The sequence below is a fragment of the Suillus paluster genome (genome assembly GCF_016628075.1).
Source record: "Suillus paluster strain FC165 chromosome Unknown EDB91scaffold_23, whole genome shotgun sequence".
Taxonomy (NCBI): Eukaryota; Fungi; Basidiomycota; class Agaricomycetes; order Boletales; family Suillaceae; genus Suillus; species Suillus paluster.
This window is the reverse complement of record NW_024537583.1, coordinates 89,181-115,347: the sequence shown is the minus strand read 5'-3', so window position 1 is coordinate 115,347 and position 26,167 is coordinate 89,181. Positions and strand designations below refer to the sequence as shown.

Genomic DNA, 26,167 nt, shown 5'->3' with positions numbered 1-26,167 from the left:
GGGATCAGCGAGGGGGGCCCTAGGTCATAATGCCTGTTTCTGTAAGTAAGTTCTAATATGATACACGTATGATATTTCAGACCGTTCGGGGATATCCCCGCACCGAAACAAAATTCCGAAGTCTCTTCCACCTGCCAATTGAACTTCACTGAGAAAAACACTTTAAATGTTTACATACCAAAGTCTCCCTTTGGAAGGTGCGACCTGTCATCCTCAAGATGTGCAGTCTGCACCTGGCGAGCCTCGCCTGCGATTACCGCCCTTGCCCCGCAAAAACATGATGATGAGGCGTCCATCGTGTTCAACTGCCTCCCACAGCGCTTGCAGCCACGCGTCTTCAGCCTCTAATGAGTCTGACGTCCACCTCATTGTTGTCCTGCTCCTTTACCAAGGCCGCAGCGACACGGTCACGGTCATTAATTGCCGCAATCGTCTCCTCCGTGACGCTCGTCAGCTCCATCAGCGATTCTACCCTAACAGTCAATTGACAGCCTTCGGACGACCTGAATGAACGGGGACTCACTCTCGATGCTTAACGTGACAAGCATCTGAAAAGACAATCAACCTGATTCATCGAAAACAAAAAAGGAATACCAACTCACCTGTCTGGTACCCTTATCCCTCAAAAGATTCATTTTCACACTCTCCTTCATACCCCCCGCGCCAAGTACATCGTCCAGGAGCGCCTTCAGCCGCTCATTCACGTAGGCGTTCGTACCTTTGCCATTATTTCCCAGATACCGCATGTACTCCTGGAACGAACGCGTCTCGTTTAAGACATGCCGCGGGAGCGTCTCGAGCAAGTCCTGTGCCCGTAGATTTGGATCTGGTGCGTTCATTTCTGTGTCTTGTGGCTGCTTGCTGCCCTCACCGCCTTCGTCCTCCTGCTCAGAAAACACTGTCGTGCGTAGTCGAAGCCCTGAAGACGGCGCCAAAGGAATGATAGGGTTGGAAGCGGACATTTGGAGAGGCTGGAGTCAGCGATTCAGTCTGGATCTGGGTCGGGATTTGAGCTTGAGGGAGAGGCTGAGATAGGGACCGGGAGGTCCTCGTGGTATACGTCTTCTTCATGCGACTGCGGTACAGCGTGACGGCTCGCTCGAAAGAGTCGCTTTGGAGCATACCCTTGTAGCGCTCGGAGTAAGCCTCGGAGGCGACTGCAATGGAAACATTCCATTGATGGTACAGGCGTTGGAATATGTTGCAAGTATCAGAATAACGAAGAAACACACATTAGGGAGGAAAGCAAAAAGAAGATATCAGCGAAGGGGAGTCACCAAGAGAGGGCAAACACGTACCAGAGATCAATACAGTCACAGTCGCGACGCCGAGCAGGGCCCACACAACGAACACAGACCGACCTGCAGGCGTCCTGGGTGCAAGATCACCATATCCGATCGTTGTGAAAGCCACAAAACCTAAACAAGTTCAAACCATCATTACATCAAAAGGGCACGAAAAACGCACAGAAATATATAGACGAGCCATATGACCAGCCTTCGGTTTTACTGAATATTGCCGCGCCAACCTATGTTTGTCAGATCGCTCGGTAACATGTTGGAAATGAAGCAGGAAGCGAGAGAAGCAACACCGCCCCAACTCACCATCCAGAACACAACAAACAATGCCCACGAAAAAGACGAGCGCACCCAAAGAGCGTTCTTCTCCAGTGCTCGCAACCACGGAGTCGTATTCTGTGTTAATATCGTCGCTGCTGGAGGTCGTCGCAAGCGTCGCAGAGCTCTCAACGTTATGTCCGCCTCCACCTGCGCCGCCAATGCTCAAGCCACGTCTAGCATTCGAAGCAGAGTCTTCGCTAGGACGTTTAACACCGTCCATAGCAGCCTGCGGTCCACTTTGTCCGGAAAATTCAATCGCAAATCTCGTTAGGAGCGCTGCCATGGCGCCAACCCGCTGATGTGTTAGTGGCCGAAGTGTCCCATGTCGCACATTTATCCCATATACTGGATGCGGGACAGACATATATTTGCTTGCAATCATCTTGTCACGGTAATCAGTATCATATCAAGAAGGCAAATACGAACATTACCTCCAAGTCATCAGCATTGCTGTCGTCGTCATTCTGCATCTGCGCTTCGTAAAACTCTGGTGGGAGCAACGCATCAAGTGGAACGCCTGCCTCCATTGCTGCTGCTTCCAATTGATCGTGTGTGAGCGCCTCGAGGTTCAGACGCATTCCCCGCGAATAATCCAAGGGACGCGGAATCCTTTCGGCAGCGTTGAAAAACCTTCTCTTCACCTTGGCCCAAAGCGAGTCTGATTGTTTTGAACGATGTTTCCGAACCCACACCTTTGCACCTTTGTCTCGCAGTTTCCATATAACCGCTGAACGCCATCGCCTTTCAGCATTTTTTCGTCTCCGTGATGCACGCCGTCGTTCTCGAATTTCCTGCAAGCGTCGTAGATAACCGACGTGCAGCCCTTCCCTCACTGTTTCCCCTACCATGCCCACCACCACGGCAAGGTTCACAATACCAAAGAAGGCGTAAAAGCAGATAAATACTCTCGATCCAGGGGAAGTAGGCACAATGTCGCCAAAGCCGATAGTCTCGATTGATGTGACAGTGAAATAAAGCCCGTTAATGAAGCTGAGAGAAAGCATGAATGAATTTATCATAGAGCCGAGTGCGATGTAGGTGAATAGGATGATGAGGATGATCACCAGTGTGCGCTGCTTGCGGGTGAGGCCACTGCCTGTGTCATGTTAAGAGTGGTGAGTGAAGCGAATAATAGGAGATGGGGAACATACCGCTTGTCTTGAAGTCTGGCGTGCGAATGAAGTCGATGATAAGGGACACATTTGTGATGACAGATGCAACGGTGGAGCAGACAGTGATCCAGAAAGCTTCACCGTAGGTGAACCCGTCGTCGAATCGGTGGCTCACGCCAAAGATGGTGAGAGCGACAATATTGATTATATCTATACCATATGTCAATACACGTCTTTGCTCGAACCAAGGCACAAACCGTGTATGGACAAAAATATGATACATAAAATTGTCGTCGCCATGACCCACTTCTCAAGAAACCTTAAGATGATACATACATTAGCGATGACAGCGCAAGTCATGCTAAATGCGAGGCCAGTATCCAGTAGAGCGGGGTTAGGACGAGTTTGGATGGTATCATAATCCTCGGTGCGGATGTACCAGTACCCAGTGAGCCCTGGGATCTCGAGCAAGATCGAGAATGGTATCACAATGCCAGATATAAGGGGAGTGCACCGGTAGTTTGGTACGAAGCACAAGACATCTGATGATGGCGGAAACATGAATGTCTTTGCCCGAGCCAACAACGACGGGCGCTCTTCAGGAGAATCGGGCAGCTGTAGTGGGTCGGTCGGTGGGCCTAAGTCAGACTCATTTGGCGGTGAGCCGTCTTCATCGTCGTCAACGTCTATGTCCAGGTGCGCTTCCTGAACTAGGTTTCTCCCCTCGCCCTCGCCCTCGCCCTCGTCCGCGTCGTCTCCTTCGTTATTGTCAACGCGAGTGCTTGAGTTCCTATTTCCATTGGAAGTTTCACTGAGGGCTCCTGGACCCTTCTCTGGGTCAGATACACTTGTCCTGGTAGATGTGAATGCAAAGACGAGGGCTATCAGGGTCTGTAAGGCCATGGGTGATGCATGAAGTAAGGGGGCGACAAGAATGCTGTAGTATCATATGTACTGGGCTCCATACCCTCGTTGTTCTTGTGTAAGCAACGCAAAAGGCTTACCGCCGGCATAGTCGGACCCGCTGGGTTCGAATACGTCATCAACATTGATCCGGGGCTTGGGGCTTTGTAAGCAAACGTCCTGCAAGTGGGACAAACCTGTCGGTATCAGTGAACGTAGAAGCATAAGTATATACTATAAATTGAAAAAATATGGCTCGTCAGACACAGGATAGCTAGTGACTGATGTTGGCTGTATGCGTGGCGGCAGCGCTTACCCTAAACCTCTATTCGGAGTGATGTGATCCACACTGAACCCTGCATTGGACTATTTCTTGACAGTGGAGACCGAGGTGATAAGTCCGTGGTGGTCATGAACGTAGGTCCAGAATCTTGAATGAGAACAATCCCCTGTCTTCTCCCCATGGCAGGAGCTCGAGTGAGTGTGGTGTTGACTGTCAAATCATGTAAGAATTTCCAATAGAAAAGAACATGTAACAACCAAGTTACAGCGATGGACCATTATCAATATTTCTTGACGCCCCCTCCGGGAGGAACGATGACGACACAACATATCACTGTACTGTACGTATATATGTCAAAAATGGTCAACAATTTAACTGAAGCTTCCCACAAACTACGAGTCCCCCAATCTCGTCCCAGACCCCCAACTATGTCCCGTCACCCGCCCCGACGCAGCAGCCTCCTCAGCACGCTGCCTCGGCGCAAACGCCTGTACGCCACCCCTCCTGCTCCCTGCACGCCCATGCTCTTCACGCTCGCCAAACCAGCTCTTCAGCCACGCGGGAGCACGTCCCCACCCCGCGTATATCCCCTGCTCGACACCGCCCGTGCCAATGCCAGACCCCCAGATTAGCCACCACCACGCGTGTCCAACGAGCATGCCGCTCACTCCCTGCGCGGCGGCAGTTTTCCCGCCCATGAGGAGGTCCATGCCCAAGAGTGCGTATGGGAAGTATGCGACAGGGATTGTAATGAGCCCCATGACGCTTGTTAGCGCGCCTGGCGGTGATAGCGAACACATCAAGTAGGTAAGAGTGTGAAACAAGGCGCGGCTATGTGAGTATGATTGGAGTGGACGGTTGATGCCCTGCAAATGAACAATGCAGATGAGGTTATGGACGGCACAAGTGAGATATGAACGTACGATCAGAGCAAGGCTAGCAAGAAAGAGCTGCCAGGCATAATCAGAGGAACGGCGCTCGTAGTGAGTTGACTCAAGAGTGTTCGAGTTGCGACTTTAAACCACGGATCGTTGGATTCCGAGTCTCAATGAAGGGGGGAACTTACTAGAGCATGACCATTTCAAAAATATAATTCAGGTTCATACCTGAAATGAAAAATGAGCTCGTATCGCTTCACGTAGTCTAAATTATATTGTTCACGATACTTACTTCCGAGGAATAAACTGGTGTACAATCTCCAGACCTACATATATGACAAGCACCGTTAGGCTCAAATGGATGATTCATAAATAAAGGAAGAAAATAACGATGGGACACACCTCCCACTTGCTAATAACAGCTTGGGATATGAAAATCAGTCTGTATGGCGAGACGAGATTCATGATGGCTGAGAGGGTGACGCCGAGAGACGAGCTAACTAGAAAGCGCGTCACTGGCGGTATTTTTCGAAGCTCAGCGAGAATGTCAGCCATCGTAAGGGATGCGAAGTATATAAGGTACGTTGGACCAAATGACGAGGTCCACAGGCAAACCACAGGATAAAGCTTAAGGACCAACTGGTTGGAACCAGGAGTCGACGTGTCAATCCTTGCTGACTAATCAAGGTTCAACATTAGATTACTCGTTGAATCTCAGCTCGCTACTCACTGCGGAGTACTTAATCCACCCTCTATTCGTAGAAAACGTTAACCTTTTGATTACCTTCAGCAAGTCGGACAAGTGGGCTGAAAATCTAAAGTGCCTACTATTTTACCGGATCCACCTTTCACATTCGTGACGCAGCCAATCAGCTGCCTCGGGACCCGCATGTAGGTGACTCGAAATTTTGTGATACAAACACCCTCCGGCTGTAAGATTTCTCCCCACGATGATGGGCTTTATGTTACTGTCATGGCATTCCATGTTCCATACCTAAGCCCATTCAGCTTGATTAGCCCTTGTTCAGGACTCATCAGCAAACTGCTTTGCTTCTGTGGGTTCTGTACAGAACCCAGAGTCTCACAGAGTTCCACAGTGCAAAGTGTTTTGCTGTCACGAATCCCAAATACAAACCATTTTTCATTTCTCGGTTTTCCTTCGGCTACTTCCAGTACCCGAGCCGGTCACGTGACTTCTCGTCATAGGTCACCCGTTGCTTCTCTGATTGGCTCCCCTACTCCACGGGCTAGAACAATCTCGCTCCCTAAAGAAGAACCGGTCGGATCTTGGGTTTCTATTTAGTAACCGTCTTACTCAGTCGCTTATATATCATGATGTCATACTTACTCATCCGCAGTATCAGTACGACTCTTTTCTTATTGGCTGATTTCTTTCGTACCCAGATATCTCCGACTCAATGTTATGTATAAGAGTAGGGTAGTTAGCGTAAGAGCTCCTTAGACTTAACCTCTTCGTTTCTACTGTTGTAGTGACCTAGACGTTCACGCTCAAATCTATCCTGTTGCTCATCGTCATCTCTGACCGAGTCCTAGTGGTTGTGCACTCACCTTCAACATTATTGTTGGACGTCGGTCATAACATTAGGTTAAGTCTACTCTACCACTCCGACTCGAACTTTGTCTTGGATGTTACCGTTCTCGACGAACTTCACCTGTGCTGTTCTGCTTGAGAATATTCTCGTGGATCACATTTTTTGTCAAATCATTATTTCCCCGACGCACTTTAGTATCTCAATTTCTTTACGTTAGTCTTTAGTAGAAGTCAGCCAGGCCCTCATCTTACTACGAGCCGCCAGTTGATAAGGATCAGTGACACTTAGGTCCTGTTTCCGTACATCTGCAGTTCGGCCCCAAACCCTGCCAACTGTACGCTACCTACTTGCTTTCTATGTAACAGAATGGCACTTGCGGGTCTTACAAACCCTAGTACAATTACCTAAGAACTTAGGGTGCTAAAAGTAGACCCGAAGTTCACCGCGTCTTCGCGAACTCCTCTCGAGTTCTTTTAGGTTGATGAACCGCTACACACGTTGTTCGCACCTCTGTCATCATTGCCCCGCCATACAGATCCCGCCTAGTCGCGGCTAGAGAACTCCATCTTCACACTGTTTCCTGTCTGGATACCTCTTGCAGATTCTTCCATGTCCGAGAATCTAGGAGAGCCTGGGATGCACGTTTCCGAAGATACGGAAATAGCGATGGCACCAGCAGCTGTGCAACCAGTAGAGACTCCGGACAGAGCGAGCATCCTCTACCCAACGCCGTTGGCATGGCACAACTCATTGGGCCCAGCACCTGCAGAATCATCCACCACCCCAACCGCAGGCCCTTCTGTACCCTTTGGCATCTCAGGGCCGGGAGAGACTACCATCACCCACAAGAGCATTTCGGACGCAATCCAAGCCGTCGTCGAACAAGAAAGAAGGTACACCAGGCAGTTCATAGACGATCTGCAGAAGGAGATCGACGAGCTGCAAGCAGGCCTGGTGCACGCGGACAACGAGATCGACTACCTGAAGATCAGGACGAGAGATCTGGAAAACTCCTTGACTGTGGCGGAGAGCCACATCTCGGTTTTGCAGAACTCACCTACGATGAAGATCCCAGGCGCTACATCTGGGACCTCAGGTTCTGATCTGAAGATGGCAAAACCGATGGACTTCACAGGCGAAAAGAACTCCATTGACATTGACACGTTCCTCACCCAGCTCGCCATCTACTTTACCGGTTACCCAGGCGCGACAGAGCAGCAGAAATGCACCTGTCTTGTTTCCTTTTGTCGCGGAGCAGCAGCCAAATGGGCAGAAAGCATTACCCCCATGGTGCTCAGCGGTCATCCTGGGTTCTACAACAGCATCGTCAAGGACATGAGGGTCATGTGGACCGTCGTTAACAAAGAGGAGAAGGCAGCAAGAGAGTTGGAAACTCTCCGACAAGGCACTCGTACCGTCGGAGAGTATATCTCCCTTTTCTGTCAGAAGCTCGCCTTCTGTCATTTCTCTGACTATGAACTAATGCGCAAACTCCGTCATGGTTTAGACCAACGGGTCAAAAACTACTTGGCCAGCATCCACCCCAACAGGAAAGACACCCTGGAGGGATTGATCAGGGAGGCGCTCCTAGTTGGGCAGAACTTAGAAGAGCTTGATGATGAGAGGAAGATGAGCTTCGCTCAGCAACAACCTTGGCGAGGCTCCGCTGTTCCACCTGCACCAGCTGGAGCACCCAAGACCACGTCTCAGGGAGGAAACACGATGGATGTGGACGCAACCAGAGCAGGAGGCAGACCCCGCGCGCAGGGGCAGCCATTCAAATGCTATCGCTGCGGAGAAGAAGGGCATATGGCCCGTAACTGCACAGGAAAGCCACTCGACACCAAGGGCAAAGGACCAGCTGTCCGCGCCGGCAAGGTGGAAGAAGTTCCAGCGGTGAAAGCACTCACCCTGGAAGATATTAACCGCATCATCAATGAGAGGATTTGCCTCTCCAGTATGTACAACCCAGCGAAGAAAGAGGAGCAGAAGGGTTTTTAGGGAGATCGAAGTCGACTGCTGGACTTAGATCGAAGAAATCGTTTTTCCATTCTCGGTGACTTGGCAATCATGTTTGCAGAAGTATCAGAAGTTTGTTCTGGAAATAAACGAGACCATTTCTACTTGCCAGTTACGTTGGAAGGGAAACACAAGAAAGCAGCTGTCAATGCTCTAGTGGATTGTGGAGCAACGAACCTTTTCCTCAGCAAAAAATTCGTAGAAAAAAATCAAGTTCAGATTAAGCAGTTGTTGCGACCAATGTTGATTCGTAACATTGACGAAACAGACAATTCCACCGGACCAATTAGCATTACGCAGACTTGAAGCTTACCATAGGGGATCATGAGGAAGAAGTAGCCTTTCTGGTCACAGACCTAGGATCCGATGATGTTATCATTGGAATAGATTGGCTGTGATTCCACAATCCCAGTATCGATTGGAATGCAGGGAAGGTGGCATTAGACCGTTGCCCGGTTAAATGTCAAGAAGCCAAGGTCAAGGACAAGAAGACCAAGGCGAAGAAGCGAATAGCCATGAACTGTTCGATCCTTCCGGCATTGCCCGATTTGATACCGACAGAAGATGACGAAGATGAGGATATCGAGGAAGCCTCTATCCATCATCAGGTTCAGTCGAACAGCTTCAGCTCTAAAATGCACGGACATGTGGGTACTATACCTGCCAGGCTTGAGGATGAAGAACAATCGGACCTTGCTACTACTGTTGGTCAGAAGGTGCAGATTGAGGAAGTCGAGGATGAGGATTCATCACGGAACATGTGGATCAGGTACAAGAGCTCTGTAGCATCAGAGTTAGCGCAGCAGGAGGAGAAGAAGAAGGAAAAGAAGCCCATAGAAGAAATGGTGCCGGACTGGCTCCATGACTATCTTAAGGTCTTCTCCGAAGAAGAGTCTACTCGATTCCCCGAGTCTAAGAAGTGGGATCACAAGGTAGACCTCAAGGATCCTACTGACCTTCCCCCCAATGCGAAAGCATATCCCCTGTCCCCCTGCCGAAAATGACGCATGTGAGAAGTGGTTGAAGCAGGAATATGATTTGGGACGACTGAGGGATAGCGAATCCCCAGTAGCAGCTCCTTTCTTCTTTGTTGCTAAGAAGGACGGAAAGCTCAGACCCGTCATGGACTATTGGAGGTTGAATGAGAAAACCATCCGAAATGCATACCCTCTCCCTCGCTCTCAGGACCTTATCGATCGTCTCTCCGGTGCAAAGCTCTTTTCGAAAATGGACGTTCGATGGGGCTATAATAATATCAGAATGAGAGAAGGAGACCAGTGGAAGGCCGCCTTCAAAACTCCTTTTGGACATCACGAACCAGTTGTAATGTACTTCGGCATGACAAACTCCCCAGCTACCTTCCAAACTATAATGGACCAAATCTTCCAAGATCTAAAGGAAGGCAAGGTCGTTGTAGTCTACATCGACGACATCTTGGTTTTCACCAATGGTGATGTAGAAAAACATCGGAAGGTGGTGTGCGAGGTATTACAAAGGTTGCAGGACAATGATCTCTACCTCAAACCGGAGAAGTGTTCTTTTGAGAAGAAGGAAGTGGAGTTTCTCGGTTTGATCGTCAAAGATGGACACGTCTCTATGGATCCGGTCAAGGTTAAAGGAGTTCAGGAATGGCCCACTCCTACCTGTGTCAAGGACATTCAACGATTCATGGGATTTGCGAACTTTTATCGTCGATTCATTCTCGGTTTCTCGAACATTGCCAGACCCATGAATGAACTCATCAGAAAGGATGTACCATGGGAATGGACGGACAAGCAAGAGAAGGCTTTCAAAACCGTGAAGGACAGTTTCACTTCCACACCAGTGCTAGTCATGCCAGATGCAAATAAAAAACAAAAGATAGAGAGTGACGCATCTGACTACGCTACTGGTGGTGTACTTTCTCAATTGGAAGAAGACAGACTATGGCACCCAGTGGCCTTTTTCAGCAAATCGATGCAAGATGCAGAGCGTAATTACGACATTCACGACAAAGAACTTTTAGCCATCATCCGCGCATTGGAGGAGTGGAGGCATTATGTGCAGGGCACACCTCATCTGGTAGAGATCTGGACAGACCATAAAAACCTTGAGTACTTCATGACGAGCCAGAAGTTAACTCATAGACAGGCAAGATGGTCCTTGTTCCTTGCAGAGTACAACTTCACTCTGCACCACAAACCAGGAAAGGTCAACGACACTGCTGACGCTCTGTCCAGGAGGCCAGACCACAGAGGGGGGGTAGAAAACGACAATTCTGATCACGTGCTTCTGAAACCCGAGTTTTTTCATATCAAAGCCGCAAAAAGAGGTCAGATTCTGATAGAAGGAGAGCATTCGCTGTTGAAGCGTATCAGAAACTGCACCGATTTAGATCCAGAAGTCCGAAATGCTATCGAAACTCTGAAGAAGGCCCCTGTGCAGTTGAGAAGAGGATTGGAAGAGTGGAATACGGAGGATGGACTCATTTTATTCCGAGGATTGGTTTACGTACCCAATAATAAGGAAATACGTCACTCGGTGCTAGAGATCTTCCATGACTCGCCCGCAGCAGGACATATGGGACTGTGCCAAGACTCTTGAACTTGTCTCGTGGAACTATTGGTGGCCTCAGATGCAGAAATGGGTCAATGACTACATAAATGGGTGTGATCGATGCAAGCAAACGAAGGTGCTACCGTCAAAACCCCACGGACCTTTGAAGCCGAATGAGGTTCCAGAAGGGCCATGGCAAACCATTAGCTGTGACCTCATCACCAATCTACCCATCTCCCAGGGCAAGGACAGTATCTTGGTAGTCGTTGATCGTTTCACGAAGCAAGTGCATCTTGCTCCGACCACCAAGGATGTTGATTCTAAGGGAGTTGCGGACTTATTTCTCAATCACGTATGGAAATTACATGGGACACCGAAGAAGGTGATCTCAGATAGGGGAACACAGTTTGTGTCCAAATTCATGCAGGAAGTCTCGAAACGACTAGGAACCAAGTGGTCCATGTCAACAGCATATCACCCACAGACTGACGGACAGACGGAACGAGTCAATCAAGAAGTCGAACAGTACCTCCGACTCTTCACATCCTACCGTCAGAATGATTGGGTTTCTTGGCTTCCAATTGCTGAATTCATGCATAACAACTCAGTAACCTGTCACTGGACATTCCCCATTCAAATGTGTCTACGGATATAATCCCGAGTTTATGATTTCCCCTAATTCTTCCAACACGATTCCCCATGCCGACCAAAGAGTAGCTGAGATGAAGGAGGCACAAGAAGAGACGAAAGCAATGCTGGAAATAGCGAACGATCGAATGAAGCGCTTTTATGATCATAAAGTAAAAGATGCACCAGAATTCAAACCAGGCAACAAGGTATGGTTAGACGCGACAAACATCAAACAACGCCGTCCGAGCCAAAAATTGTCCGACTGCCGTCTGGGACCATTCGAAATCGAAGAGAAGACTGGCGAGCTAAACTACAAGTTGAAGCTCCTGGTTAAATATCGCGTCCACCCAGTTTTCCATGTATCGTTACTCACCCCACATCAAACCTCTCAACTCATTGATCGCCCACCTCTAACGCGCCCGCCACCGGATATTGTTGATCAAGTCCCAGAATATGAAGCAGAGCAAATATTGCAAAGCCGCCTATACAGGCGCAAGTTGCAGTATTTAGTAAAATGGAAAGGATATGCAGAATCAGAAGCAACATGGCAGTCAGAAGAAGATGTGAAGAACGCGCCACTCATTGTAGCCGACTTTTATGCAGAAAACCCAAATGCGGTTAAATCGGCGCGAATCTCCGCCTCAATTCTGACGACCCCTGACTTCCTCGAATGGAGACAGAACAATATACGACCCTCTTACATTTGCGAGGACGCTCATCCTAGAAAGGGGGTAATGTCACAAATCCCAAATACGAACCATTTTTCATTTCTCGGTTTTCCTTTGGCTACTTCCAGTACCCGAGCTGGTCACATGACTTCTTGTCATAGGTCACCCGTTGCTTCTCCGATTGGCTCCCCTCCACGGGCTAGAACAATCTCGCTCCCTAAAGAAGAACCGGTCGGATCTTGGGTTTCTATTTAGTAACCGTCTTACTCAGTCGCTTATATATCATGATGTCATACTTACTCATCCGCAGTATCGTACGACTCTTTTCTTATTGGCTGATTTCTTTCGTACCCAGATATCTCTGACTCAATGTTATGTATAAGAGTAGGGTAGTTAGCGTAAGAGCTCCTTAGACTTAACCTCTTCGTTTCTACTGTTGTAGTGACCTAGACGTTCACGCTCAAATCTATCCTGTTGCTCATCGTCATCTCTGACCGAGTCCTAGTGGTTGTGCACTCACCTTCAACATTATTGTTGGACGTTGGTCATAACATTTGCTGATGGAGTCTTGATGTGAAGTATCCAATAAACCTATACAATGGAGTGGGCTATGCCCGAAGACTCTGCTATCGAATAACAACCAAGACCTAGAGACCTGCTACTGCCCCCGACGACTCTGACAATGCTATGCTCAGCTAACTCCAACCCAAACACCGCCAAACTCTCTCTTCCTCTCACCCTCTGCCTAGGGGTCCCCTACTCCATGTGCCCCCCTTTAAAACAGCAACGACCGCATCGACATTGGAACTCCTCTGGCGTCTCATTCATTGCACTCTGCGTTTCCTTTGTCCTCCTCTTCTATGTCTCTTTCTTCCTCCTCTTCATCTCCTTTTCTTCTGCCGTTCTCTTCGTCTTCTTCGTCTTCTTCTTCGTCCCTGTCTTCTAGATCGTTTTCTTGGTTTTCTTCGTCCGGTTCTTCATCTGTTTGTTCTTTTCCTATCTCTTCTTCCTGGTTTTTCTGTGCTTCTCTCTCTCTCTGCTCATTTGCCAGCTCTGTGCCTTCTCTTGGTATAAACGCTCTTAATCTTCTCGCATGGAATTCTCCAGGCATTGGTTCCCCTTGGGTTGCTTCTAGACGGTATGAGTTCCTTAGTTGTTCAGTGATGTGATGCAGTGGTGACAATTTGGGGAGTATCTTTCTTCTTGCTTCAAGCGTGTTATGTGCACCGCTGTAGAAGAATTGAATGAGCTGTCCTTTTTCAAAGATCACTTCCCTTGGCAAGCGTTGTGGGTACAACAAGTGCAGCGGATGGTAAATCGATCTACTACACAGTTGGGTCTTTGCTGCCTGCTGCCTCGCTTGGAAACAAGCACGTTTGACCCTTAAGGGGATTGCTACTGGGGAAACACTAGTCTCTGTCTAAAGCGACCCAATAGGATGAAGGATTCGCAAAAGCGGATGAAACGGATAGGATGCAAAACGTACGGATTCGTCGGATGGAGCGGATGGCACTTGCAGATCGGATGGGATGCGAATCAAAGTCAAAGGGAGTTCATTAAAGGTTAGATGGATAGTGGGTATAGGTCAAAGCGATCTTCTGGTAGGGTGCAGGAAAAGTGGGAGGAAGTTACATGAAGTAAGTATTTTTCGAAACCCTCCATGCTTATAGGGTACAGTATTTTCAAGGAACATAGATACATAGGTAGCGAGTCTAGACCGTGCCATAAGCTATCCGAAAAATACTGGAGTGTGAGAGGATATGTCTGTGTTCAGTCAGTAACAAGAAAATGCATGTGAGTACGTACCAATGAGGTAGAATGGACGTGGACAGGACAGATGTGGCGGATGCGCAAGCTATAGGGGGAGATCCGAAGGTATCCGCATGTCATCCGAAAAGCGGATGGGTATCGGATGGAATGGATAGGTGTCGGATGGACATTGGATGGATGCCTGATGCATCGGAAAAGTGGTGGATACAAGCCTAGCGTAGGGATACTCCCTACAGCATGCTAGTACGCGTTTATTGAACACTGCTTTTCGCTTGATGGCGTGTTACACTGTGGCTTCGTACCCGTCTAGACGTTGTTGTGCAATGTATGCCATGTGTATGTTGGCGTCTGACGATCGTGTCACTGACGTGCTGTTAGCCAAGTCTGTTTTAGGTGTATTGATTACCATTCCCAATAGCAGTTCCTTCGGCGAGAATTTCAAGGCGGGTAATATTTGATAGTTCAAAGCTGTGACTGCCTCATCAAGGTAGTCAGGCCAAGTGCCTGGTAAGGTGTCCCATGATATTGCTTCATAATTGTCTTCGCCCAGATTTGGTGCGCAACGTCTTTTGAGCACGTGCAGCAAGATCTTGTTCATTCCTTCTACAAGCCCATTGATCCATGGTGAGTAGGCTGCCACTACATGAGTTTTACATGACCACTTAGCGCAATAGTTTCGGACTTCTGCGTTGTTGAAGTGCTTTCCTCCATCGGACATAAATGTCTCTGATGGCATGAAGTTTTTGAAGATCTGTGATAGACTATCGACCATTGTCCGTGCGGTTCCTGAGTTTCTATACTTGAAGACCCATACGTGTTGTGAGAAGGTGTCGAGGTACATGCCTAGCGTGTGGTAACCTCGTCCTTGTGGGAGCATCAGGTAGTCGCCGACCAACAGTTCGAATGGGTGTCTGCGTGTTATGGGTTCTAATAGTGAGTGCAAGTGTTGTGAACCAAAATTTTTGCACTTAGCGCAATCTGTTATAGCTTCCATAATTGATGCATCGAGTTTTGCACTGTGTATTCGGTCTGTGAGTGCTATCTTGATCGCGTCTCGTCCCCAGTGTCTGTTTTGTTCATGCTGTTTAACTGCTAGTTGCCTTGCTTCCTCTCATGTGATGCACTCTGTCTTGCTTCACGCTTAAACTGTCGTCCCTCCCCGTAACTTCCATAGTTTCCCGTCTTTGATGAGATACTCGGATGCTCAGTGGCGTGCTTTCTTTTGGTCTCGCAGTGGTTTATTTGAACTGATTTGCACTATTGACTCTATGACTTCTAAAAAAACAGGTTCGTTAGCAAAATGTTCTTGAAGATTCCTTACCATTTGTTCATCTATTGACGTTATCAATAGTATGTCGTTAATCAAACCTGTTGCTGCCTCCCAGTCTTTGCTTACTGTCCATGCACTGCCATCTTCTAGCCCATCATCTCGGGGTTGGCCTTCCCATTGCCTGTTGAGACCATCCGCTATGACGTTCAATTTGCCTGGGACATGACGCACATCGACTATGTTGTGTGCAATGATTCCATCTCTCCATCACGCATGTGCCGCATTGAGGTGGTCGTTAAGTAGTACGTCTTGTAACGCTTGACAGTTGGTCTCGATTTCCACTGGAAATCCCCAGACTACGTCTGAGAATTTGTCTAATCCAAACTTCAGGGCCGCAAACTCCAGCAGGAACAGTTTGTATTTCTGCTCCATGCTTGATGTTTGTTTGGATGCAAATGCAATGGGTAGCAGTTGCTCTACCCACTTCCCAGATGGTCTCTGCATGCATATTCACTGGGACAGTACTACTGCTAAGCCTTCTTGACAGCCATCTGATGTCACCACGAACGGTGAGCCATCATACTTGGGTGCTTGCAAGATTGGTTGCGATACTAATGCTGCCTTCAAGTCTAGGAATGCCTTTGTTTGCTCCTGCATCCATCAACCATCTAATTTGAAGTCTCGTAAGGTGCATCGATATGTGTTCTTGGTGTATGGGTGCGTTAATGGTGCTTCTTTCACTAGGTTGTGTAGTGGTCCTTCACACTTCACGTATCCTAGTACAAGGTCTCTAAAATGGCTAGTCAGTCCTAGGAATGATTCTGAATTGAGTGCGTCTGCTGGCTGTTTCCAGTTTACGATGGCTGTTAGTTTTTCTAGGTCCGGCTGAACTCCTAATGGTCCTATTGTTGCTCCTGCGAAGGTCGTTTCTGTCATGAAGAGGCGGCACTTTGTGGGTGATAGGGATAGTCTCCATTCTCGACAATGCTGAAAGATTTGTTCTAACTTTTCTAGCATTTCCTTGAACGTGTCTCCTGCGCTTCCCCCGTTGTCCACAAAAAGTTCCATGGTCATATCAGCAATTAGATTGTGCAGATGGGTGGCCGTCATCTCACAGAATGTTGTAGGCACTCCTGTGAGTCCCATTGGCATACATTTATACCAAAAATAACCCCAGCCTTCCACATAGAAGGCCGTATATGGTCTGGATTCCTCTGGAACTTCGACAGTGTAGAATCCCGATGCGAAGTCGAATACTGATACGTACTTGTGTCCACTTAGCCTTAATTGCTTAGCCTGTATGTCTCCTTGCGGCATTGGTGCAATGATGGTGTGTCTGTTGACCTCATTGAAATTTTGGCAGATTCTCCACTTCTGTGGTTTTGCCGTTTGGGTTTCCAGTTGCGCTTCTTGGACTTCTCACTCAGGTAGTGTGAAGGCTGGGGGTTGTCCTTGCTGTGCATACTGCTCGTTGACCTTGTATTGCAGTTCTTCTAATGTGAGTCCGCCTTGTTCGTGTGCCTTCTGTGCTAATACTGTGGTGGCGCAACACTTGACCCGTTCTGCTGGGGCCTTCTCTATTATTCCTGCGGCGAGCATTTCGTCAATTTGTCCATGTAAGAATTGAGTTTGTGGTGGTGTGAGGGCTCGCTGATGGACTCGTAGATTGAATGTGGTGCCTTCTGGAATGTTCAGACAGTGCTCTGCTCCTGGGACCAGTAGGACTTCCAATAATGAGCATGCAAATATGTTGGCATACTGTGAGATGAGCTTCTTGACCATTTCGTGTTCTTCAGGACTGAGGTCATCACCAAGCTGTACTGCTTTTATGATGTGGGCTACTCTTCTTGGGTTCATTGGGTCTGACACCCTCGTAAAGATTTATGCTTCGTTGTCTAGGAAATTTGCTGATGCGATGCCTTGTTGTGTTTCGGTCTTGTCAATCATTTTCGCTTCTGTAGGTGTGGCTTGGTTCTGGTTTTGGATGGTTGTTGAACCTCCGTTCCCTGTTATATAGACTGTGTCGGTTTCATATTCATGTATAGCCTTAAATGCCTGTAACATCGGTTTCCCGAATAGAAACTTCCATCCTCCTCCACTGTCGAAAACTTCGAATTCTCCTTCCATTCGGACGCCTGCTATATCAACTTCGCCTTTCCATGTCGCTTTTGACAGGACGAGAGTACCATTGGCCATACGCAGTCGTTTGGTCGACTCCTCCCAATTTCCTAAGCGGTGCTTTACTTTGTTGAAGACCATTGCGCACATAGCACTGACCATTGCTCCTTCGTCAAAGAGTGCTTTGACTTGTACGACTTCTCCTTGTGGTCCTGCAAATGAGATGTGTTGCAGGAAGGGCTGGCAATTGTGATGGTCCTCTCCACTTCCCGTCAAATACAGGTCAACAATATCCAATTGCTCGCTGGCAGATTGTATAACGACACAATTTGTGCATCCGACGGGGAAAGTAAGCTGGTCCTCGTGTGGCTCCTCCTTACACACGAGGACTGATTGTCCTGCTAACTGAGGTACTATATGTTCGTGGGTCGTTCGGTTGTCCTCTACACCAACGACCCATTCCCTTTTCCCTGATCTACCATCTCGTCTATGACAAAATTGATTTGTGGGGCTATAGCTCTATTGAATGTACCGAGGATTCATGTGCAATTGCTGTGCCACATACTCTCGTTCTTCAGCAATTGGGCGTCCGGTGGTAGAGGGCACATTGGTCCGATATGCCCGTGCATACCACATCTAAAACATTCGCCCGAGCAGATTTGTGCCGTCCCTGGTGTTAGCGGGAATGGTGTGCTCTCTGTGCACCTAGCGCCTTCTCCCCACTTCGCTGTCCACTGCCTCAATTGCTCCCTATATGCCTCATGTCCTGCGTCCATCTCTACATTATGCTGCAGTTCGTTGATGCGAGCCTGCATTGCATCTCTCTCTTCCTGTGTAGGAGGTTGTCCTTGAGGGCATTGGTTGACGGACATTTGGTTAGCTGCGACATAGTGTACTGGTCGCCTCAATGCTGGGTTACTGGGTGCCATGTTTCCGACTGTCCTCACAGTTACTGCTGTTCTCACTGGTGAGACATTGTTCCCAATTGATGTCTGCTGCATCTGTAGTCTAAGGACTTCCACCGGGTCCTGACGACTCTCCATTTGTGCGATACAGGCATTCTGGGCTCTCTCTACTTCTTTCCTTTCCTTTGCCCGTTTCGCCTTTTCTTGTAAGGTGTCCACGTTAATGTTCAAGATTTCGTTCAGGAAGGTGGTCCAATCTGCTGGTGCCACCGTCATTAAGTCTCGTAGTGCTCACGGAAGTGCTTCGCGGTCTGGTTGGATTAGGACCGGTATGCTCTCCACTCCTGCATCTTTCACGAGAGCTGCTAACTTGTTGTGAAAGTGAACATGCGCCCAAGTTGTGATTCCTGCTACTGTGATGCATTCCCCGACTTCCTCTTCCTTGAAGCATACCTCAAGCAACTCTTTCTGGTACTCTCTTTGGGTTTTCCTTGCCACAACTATCGCTGGCCATTTTGTCAAAAAGGCAGCTTTTGCCGTTGCCCATGTACTCTTCTCTTGAGTACCTAGGTTCGTCCACCACACATCTGCATCTGAGCCCTGCAGAGATAAACATATTGAACAGTAAGATCTTTGTCGCCTCATCTGTGATATGGTTGATGACTATGTATCCTTCGAAACTCCATATGAAGTTTGCCAAGTTCTCGTCGTCTCGTCCATGGAACACTGGTGGTGGGTTACCTGCGGGTGCTGACATTGGCTGATTGCTCCTCTGTGTCTGTTTAGGTGCGATAGCTGGTTTTGCTCTGGGCTTGGCTGGCGTTACCACTGATTGTACTGGTGGTATGTACAGGAGGACTAGGTGGTTGCGCTGATGGGAAAGGGAGGTTGTTCAATTCTGCTGGGGTGGGTGGTTGCTGTGCCAGTTGTCCCACTGGAAGACTGGTAAGAGTATTGCGGATGGCTCTGGTGCTTCTGGTAGCGAATCTTCATCATCATCTCTTAAGTACTTGCTAACTTCCTGTTCCAAGTTGTCACTGGTTCTCCAGTTCTTCCTCGTCTGTGGTAAGCTGCCGTTCATCTGCCTCCGGTGTGTCAAGAGGCGATGAGGCTGATGATGTGTCGCTAGAGCCTCCAGCTCCCGAGAGGGATTTGGATATAAACCAGCCTCCTGGTCCCCTAGGTGGTAATGTCTTTTTCTTAGCCAGTTTGTCTGAAGGAACTTGGTCATCGTTAGTATAACTTTTCGGTTCAGGAATAAGAAGGCTATGCTTTGCAACGTGTTCTCCTTGTGTTTCTTGACTCTTTTGCGCTTGTCTAGTTGGATCATCTACACGTGTACTCCACGGGGCTCCGAATTTCTGCATTTGGACTCTAAACTCTGGGCTCTGAACTCTAGACTCTGGGCTCGAAGAACGAAGAAGGGGGGTTGACCAAGTTAAAAACTTGGTCGAGACGAACTCACTCTGTTCACCAGTTGGAGTGGGCTATGCCCAAAGACTCTGCTATCGAATGACAACCAAGACCTAGAGACCTGCTACTGCCCCCGACGACTCTGACAACGCTACGCTCGGCTAACTCCAACCCAAACACCGCCAAACTCTCTCTTCCTCTCACCCTCTGCCTAGGGGTCCCCTACTCCAACAAGTAGCTATAATAATATGCTATAGTATGTAACATTGAATTGAAATTTACACTACGAATGGCTACGACAACCCTCTGGCATCACCACAATAAAACTCGATTGAACACATGAATATTTCGGAGAAACGAATAATCATAATTACTGCACGACGAGCAAGTGGTCCATAGTATCTCTTTCGCGCTGGCCTTCTGCAGCCACTTTGTTGGTCCAGGTATCCCCAACATATATAGGCTTCCCCATGCGCATGGCAGTGAAGTATCGGTTAGGAAGCTCTTCTCCCTCGGCAAACACCTTGATAGACGGCTGTGCGAATGGGGCGAGGAGATCGCGTTCCTCAGATGACATCCTGCGGAGATCAGCGATATCTGACATTTTGACAAATGTTGGTTGGCGAGCTTCGTCTGACAGGTAGTGGATTGGCGTTGATCGCATAAGACGGCACTTCTGCATTGGAATGATTGATAGATTAGCATCGCCTTCAAAATATGTGATACGAGTCTGTTTGGGAGACAACCATGGCACCCAGTCCAAGTCAGATTCATCCATGTCTTCAGTCTGCTTCTCCCATCGGTTCTTCTCGGATTCATGCTCCCATGGCTCTGATGGATCGGGCTTGACATGGAGGCGCAGATTGATGCGATTTTCCAGTTTTCGATAGTATGTTGAAAAGTCCGGGATAGCATCCTGACCCGTGTAGAGGGATAATAAAAGCGGTTCGGAGGACATGGAAGTAATGTGACCTTCGTGTGTCAAGTCTGCAGGAGCAGCCGCAAATTTGATCTCTTTGCATGGAGAATGAGAGAGTGCATGAGAGGCTGCGAATTGCGGGTGGTGCATGAAGGGGGCGGAAGGGACCAACGTCTTGATGAACCAGTGTGAATGGCTGCGATCGATTCTTGAGCTCCTGAGGATACCATTCGACGGTACTCGGACCAGTTGGTAATGCACACAGCCGCACAGGTGTGTCCGTCCGATTCGTATATCCTGACCGATGAACAGTAGCTGTGATATTCACGGACGAGTCTAGAAAGCAGGGAATCAGATAACTAAACTGAGATTTCCGTTCTACTGAACATACTTTGATAAACATGAGCTCCATCGGGAAAAGATACTTCAATGGTGTAGTTGCTCCTCAGCATGTCCGCCAATGGCTCCAATAGCTTCATGTTGGAACCAGGGCCTGCGCGTGCCAGAGATACGTTAACATCGGGTGCTTCCTTTTCGGTCAAGCGGTAGAATGGAGTGAACGCTGTTATTCCTGCAGGAATTTCCGAGGTGGTGCCATTGCTAAACTTGATTTCGACAAAGTATTCGTAAATCGATTCACTGGATATTGTCTGTAACGATATTCAGCACAAGACTAAATCGATAAAGAATGTTCTTACATCAGGACTTCTCCAGGAAGGCATTCCACTTGAGCGATAGTCTAATCCTGGTGGGTAGTTGGTATTTGGCACCAGAATTCCGAATCGAGTCGTGAAGCTTCTTGACAATGGATCTGTGCTCAACATCGAACTCTGAGTCTACTCGAGAATTCTCAATCCATACCTGCCACCTCTGCACCAGACAAGGGAGCCTTAATCTCAAAGGCAATCCGTTCTTCTTCATGTACAGACCACAAGTCCTGATTCTGGACAGAGTTCTGGAAGGGGAGCGGGACCTGGATCAGATCGCGGTTAGACTCCATAGAATTATATTTGAATTTTGGTCCTTTCGGAATCGGCGCATCTTCCCGCCTGTGAAGGATGTGCAGTCAAGAACATGAGATAAACAAAACTAGCTCACCTCAACTTCCAGAATATCCTTTCTTTGTAACGCAAGCCCAGCGCATAGCTCTCGGCATCAGGACACGGTCCATTGAGTTTGATCTTGATATCCCCCGCGATAACATCGCCGGGCATCATATCAGGTGCTCTCACCCAGGCATGTGCCCGGCACTGGGACGGTGCATAACTTGGCTTTAAAGATTCTGTAAAGGGGTCAGTGAATGGAACAGTTCTAGTAGCCAAGGCAAGCGCGAGGGATAGCCAGTTCCGCATTGCTGGATAATAGTGTGTGAGATAGAAGAGGTCGTCGAGTCCAAATTCTCCTGCCTTTGCACTCAATGACAGCATCTCTTTGAGAGGACGCGTGAGGAAAGGTACGAGAATATCTTTAGCTGTGAGTATCATTAATCATGGATTAGTGCTTTCAACATGCAGCTACGCGACATGAAGACACCAGTAAAACACCGGGGTGACTTGCTCCCACACGGCCGCAGTAAACATGCTTCAGTCAAACATATGGCTATCATGGGGAGGCGGTGAAGCCACAGAAAGACGTCGATGAATACCTCGCTCAAGAGTCGAAGGCGGTCCTCCTGGTCCTGACCCCTCTAGTTTTGCAGCAAGTCCAGAAACAGGTGCGATATATCCCAAGAGTATGATACCATTTTTAGGATACTATTTATGTAATATCAGTGGAAATGGACGAAATTCCGTGGGAAGGTGTAGACTGGCCTGTCAATGTCATCGCTGTTAGATCACTTGTAAGGCACCACTGGCGTCAAGAACGTAGTGGTCCGCTCGCGGCGACGTACTAGATGTGATGATTGGGTTACAGCGAAGCGCGACCGATGCTTTCGTCGCCCGTTGTCCAAATTTTCACAGAGGGTTGCGCGAGTGGAGCAATTAGCATCTTGTAACGGAGCTCTGGAGACTGGGATGCTAAGAGTCGATCAAAACTGATTGGCGCGCGCCGGACGACATCGTCGATCGTCATGCTCATCGAAAAGCGTATTGAAGCGATTAACACCAGGTGACCAAACCACATACAGTAAACAGGTGTACATGTTATTCGGATTAAAGAGATTCTACTGGAATTCGAGAGACATGCATAAGTATCTGAGTCTTGATGGGCACACAAGATGGACTGTGATATGATGTATATAAGGGGAATTGACGATTACTGCACCACGAGCAAGCGGTCCATAGTATCTCTCTCATGTTGGCCTTCAGTAGCCAATACTTTGTGAAGCCATGTGTCTCCAACGTATATGGGCCGTTGCATGTTACTGACGGTGGAGTATCTACTAGGAAGTTCTTCTCCCTCAGCAAATACCTTTAGAGACGGCTGTGCAAGTGGAGCGATGAGATCGCGTTCCTCGGGCGACATCAGACGAAGGTCAGCGATGTCTGACGATTTGACAAATGCTGGTTGGCGAGCTTCGTCTGACAGGTAGTGGACTGGCGTTGATTGCGCAGGACGCTGCTTCTCCATTGAAACGATTGATAGATTGGCGTCGCCGGAAAGGTATCGGTGACGAGTTTGTTTGGGAGGCAACCATGGCACCCAGTCAAATTCAGTTTCATCCAGCCCTGCAGTCTGCCGCTCCCATTGTGACTGCTCCGTGTCATACTTCCATGGTTCTGATGGATCGGCCTTGACAAGGATATTGACATTGAAACGATGTCCCAGTGTCTGATAGTACTTTGAAAAGTTGGGAACAACATCGTCACGCACGTGGAGGGATAGTGATAGAGGTTCGGAGGACGTGGAAGATATGTGGCCTTCATGAGTCAAGTCTGAAGACGCTGCGGCAAATTTGATGTCTGTGCATGAAGGTTGGTAGAACGGAGGGTAGCCTCCAAACATTGGCAAATACTGCATGGAGGGGGCAATGGAGGGAACCAACGCCTTGATGAACTGGAGTGAGAATGGCCCCTTTGGTCGGTGCTTGAGCTCCTGAGGATGCCATTCGATGGTACCCGGACCGCTCAGAGGAGATACACACAGCTTCACAGGAGTGTCTGTCCGATTCGTATATCCTGTCCGATGAACAACGGCAGTGATGTTTTCGGACGAGTCTAGAAAGCAGGAAATCAGACAGGCTAATATTTCCATTCTGCTGGAACACACTTTGATGAACACGAGCTCCGAATACTTCAATCGTGTAGTTGCTCCTCAAGCTGTCCACCAATGGCCCCATGTTGAAACCGGGACCTGACTGTCCCAGGGATATGTTAGTGCTGGGTGCTTCATTCTTGGTCGAGTAGAACGGAGTGAAGGCTGTTATCCCTGCAGGTACCTCTAAAGTGGTGCCATCGCTAAACCTGATTTCGACAAAGTACTCGTAAATCGATTCGCTGGATATTACCTGTAACTACATTGAGCACAAGGAAAATTAATAGAGGCTGTTCTTACATCGAAGTCTCCTCTGTACGGCATCCCACCTTGACGGCAATCTAATCCTGGAGGGTAATTTGTATTTGGAACCAGAATTCCGAATCGAGTCGTGAAGTTTGTTGACAAAGTATCTGTTCTCAACGTTAAACTCTGACTCATACTGTAGAATTATTAACACATACCTGTCCCATCTGCACCAACCAGAAGAGTCTTGATCTCAAAGGCAACCCGTTCTTCCTCGTGAACAGACCACAAGGCCTTCTGGACAGAGTTCTGGAAGGCCTTCCATTCCACCACATTGTAGTCCGGGTGCTGGGAAGGCGTCTGAATTCGAAGAAACACCTTACGAATGGAGTCAATAATTTTGTACTTGAAGTTGGATCCTAGTCCCCTAGGAATCCACGCATCGTGCCGTCTGTGAGGCATGTTCATTAAACTTGGGTCGAGGACGTGAGAGAAACTTGTGACACCAACTCACCTCAACTTCCAGAAGACCCTTTCCTTGTAGCGCAACCCTAGTGTATAGCTCTCGGCGGCATCCGTGCATGGTCCTTGGAGTTTAATCTTGACGTCGCCTGCGATGACATCGCCGGGAACCATGTCAGGTGCTCTCACCCAGGCATGTGCTTGACACTGGTATGGTGCAAACCCCGGCTTCTTGAATCCTAGAGAGGGGTTAGTGAACACAACAACACTAGCTGCGAGGACAAGCACGAGAAGTAGCCAACGCAGCATTGCTAGTACAGTATATCAAGATAATATTGAGGGGAAGAAATCGTGTCCAAAATGCTCTGCCTTTGTAGTCAATGATGTACAGCGTCTCTTTGAAGCGGTGCCTGAGGAGAAACATATCTATAGAATTCATCATGGATCGGTGCTGGTTGCAATTGCGGCGTACGACGTGAAGACCGGCAAGACACCGGGGTGACATGCTCCCACATCACTTCAGTAAACATACTTCAGGCAATTGGCTGTCATTTGATGAGGCGGTGAAGCCGCAGGATCTTTTGTCATCACTGAGAAATACCTTGGCTAAAAAGGTTGTCCTCCTGGTCCCGACTCCTCCAGTTGCCGAACGTCAGGAAACGGGCTTCTGGATATGTCATTTCGTAGTTATCCCAGAGCTTGCAAGTCGCCAGCTATAGCCAGGCTCTGTGCCGAAGAGAGCATATCCAATGTCCCTTCAACGTCGCAAAGACTCATTCGACGGGCGCATCGATGGCGGATAACACACGCCGAAGAGGCCATTATTAGGACGCTATTGACCAGGTACCAAAAGCTGTAGACAGGCCATCACGAAAGCGTACACTATCATCCCACCAGTGACGCAAAATCACCTGTCAGTTGCAAGGCATGAGACCGAACGGACAGCAGTCCGCTTTACAAATAGAATACTGACCGGCTCAATTAGTCAGACATAGCCTCCCCCACTCTCCCAGGAATGGCAGCAAGACCTTTTAGCCTAGATCTCCTCGAAGGAGGTGGGATTGAGTGTAGCAACTGACCCCTTCCGTCAGGCTATAAGTCGAGCAATTAGTTGATCTCGTTGCCTGGTTGGTATAGACTTGTAACGGGCTCTGAGATGCCAAGAGAATCGATAAAACTGATTTAGCGCGCCAGCCGACGAAAGTTTTCATGGATTTGATTCATGGTTCACAAGCATTGTAGAGCTTTGGAGATCTAAAACCTAGCCGAACTGTCTTTGTGGGATATTATTTCAACCATCACAGGTCTCTGGTAGTATATCGGATAGTACACCCGCCTGTCATTCATTCTGACCGCGGGAGAGCGGGGTTCGATTCCCCGCCAGAGAGTTTTTGCTTCCCTGACTATGGACAACAGCATGTAGGTGATTCGTTTTTCTTGTGCCAGAAGTATATCTCGCGATGCGGGGAGCAGTGTAATTCATAGGTTTCACATCCTCACAACAGCACAATGATGATGACACTGCTTTCTTTTTCCTACAAATTATACAGAAAGTATCTCACCACCCAAGGAATAACAAGTTATCAAAAACGCGTCGAATAAAAACGACGGCGAACAAAGGTCCTAGTAATTGTGGTGAACGAAGCGGATAACATGATGATGACGGTAT

At 48.4% G+C, this 26,167-nt stretch overlaps 5 protein-coding genes and 1 non-coding gene across 6 annotated transcripts; 1 reads left to right on the top strand and 5 right to left on the bottom strand.

Moving 5' to 3' along the window:
• Positions 1-473: 473 nt before the first annotated feature.
• Positions 474-3,634, bottom strand: EDB91DRAFT_1237119 (uncharacterized protein; the record flags this gene model as incomplete). The annotated part of the gene is given in 11 exon segments (XM_041321545.1): positions 474-548; positions 603-898; positions 1,077-1,157; positions 1,299-1,418; positions 1,468-1,528; positions 1,605-1,664; positions 1,684-2,001; positions 2,051-2,715; positions 2,771-2,941; positions 2,989-3,040; positions 3,068-3,634. 11 exon segments carry the CDS (start codon positions 3,632-3,634, stop codon positions 474-476), a joined length of 2,466 nt encoding a protein of 821 aa, XP_041177561.1.
• Positions 3,635-4,309: 675 nt separating this feature from the next.
• EDB91DRAFT_1052491 (Der1-like family-domain-containing protein) lies at positions 4,310-5,350 on the bottom strand (the record flags this gene model as incomplete). The annotated part of the gene is made up of 5 exons (XM_041313683.1): positions 4,310-4,783; positions 4,841-4,931; positions 4,984-5,023; positions 5,088-5,121; positions 5,198-5,350. The coding sequence occupies 5 exons, from the start codon at positions 5,348-5,350 to the stop codon at positions 4,310-4,312; spliced, it is 792 nt and encodes a 263-aa protein (XP_041177560.1).
• A 14,495-nt stretch (positions 5,351-19,845) lies between these two features.
• Positions 19,846-22,341, bottom strand: EDB91DRAFT_1130369 (uncharacterized protein). The gene is made up of 7 exons (XM_041318598.1): positions 22,127-22,341; positions 21,694-22,066; positions 21,457-21,644; positions 21,294-21,406; positions 20,987-21,245; positions 20,823-20,931; positions 19,846-20,791 (listed from the first exon to the last, which is right to left on the bottom strand). Exons 1-7 carry the CDS (start codon positions 22,173-22,175, stop codon positions 20,047-20,049), a joined length of 1,836 nt encoding a protein of 611 aa, XP_041177559.1. The 5' UTR covers positions 22,176-22,341; the 3' UTR covers positions 19,846-20,046.
• A 112-nt stretch (positions 22,342-22,453) lies between these two features.
• Positions 22,454-22,720, bottom strand: EDB91DRAFT_1130367 (uncharacterized protein; the record flags this gene model as incomplete). The annotated part of the gene is made up of 1 exon (XM_041318597.1): positions 22,454-22,720. A coding segment is annotated over one exon (217 nt), but the record flags the coding sequence as incomplete, so codon positions are not given.
• A 22-nt stretch (positions 22,721-22,742) lies between these two features.
• Positions 22,743-25,137, bottom strand: EDB91DRAFT_328571 (uncharacterized protein). The gene is made up of 5 exons (XM_041326875.1): positions 24,551-25,137; positions 24,255-24,487; positions 24,091-24,203; positions 23,806-24,043; positions 22,743-23,753 (listed from the first exon to the last, which is right to left on the bottom strand). Exons 1-5 carry the CDS (start codon positions 24,805-24,807, stop codon positions 22,852-22,854), a joined length of 1,743 nt encoding a protein of 580 aa, XP_041177557.1. The 5' UTR covers positions 24,808-25,137; the 3' UTR covers positions 22,743-22,851.
• Positions 25,138-25,803: 666 nt separating this feature from the next.
• On the top strand, positions 25,804-25,886 carry EDB91DRAFT_t65. Its single transcript has one exon. It is a non-coding gene; the product is annotated as a tRNA-Asp (tRNA).
• Positions 25,887-26,167: the final 281 nt, after the last annotated feature.

Coding starts and splice junctions, on each gene's coding strand:
- EDB91DRAFT_1130369 (XM_041318598.1), bottom strand. CDS start 22,175: ATGTTTACTGCGGCCGTGTGGGAGCAAGTCACCCCGGTGTTTTACTGG. Junction 21,645..21,693: donor AGGATATTCTGGAAGTTGAG/GTGAGCTAGTTT, acceptor CATCCTTCACAG/GCGGGAAGATGCGCCGATTC. Junction 21,246..21,293: donor CTTCCTGGAGAAGTCCTGAT/GTAAGAACATTC, acceptor ATATCGTTACAG/ACAATATCCAGTGAATCGAT.
- EDB91DRAFT_328571 (XM_041326875.1), bottom strand. CDS start 24,807: ATGCTGCGTTGGCTACTTCTCGTGCTTGTCCTCGCAGCTAGTGTTGTT. Junction 24,488..24,550: donor AGGGTCTTCTGGAAGTTGAG/GTGAGTTGGTGT, acceptor CATGCCTCACAG/ACGGCACGATGCGTGGATTC. Junction 24,204..24,254: donor GGTTGGTGCAGATGGGACAG/GTATGTGTTAAT, acceptor CGTTGAGAACAG/ATACTTTGTCAACAAACTTC.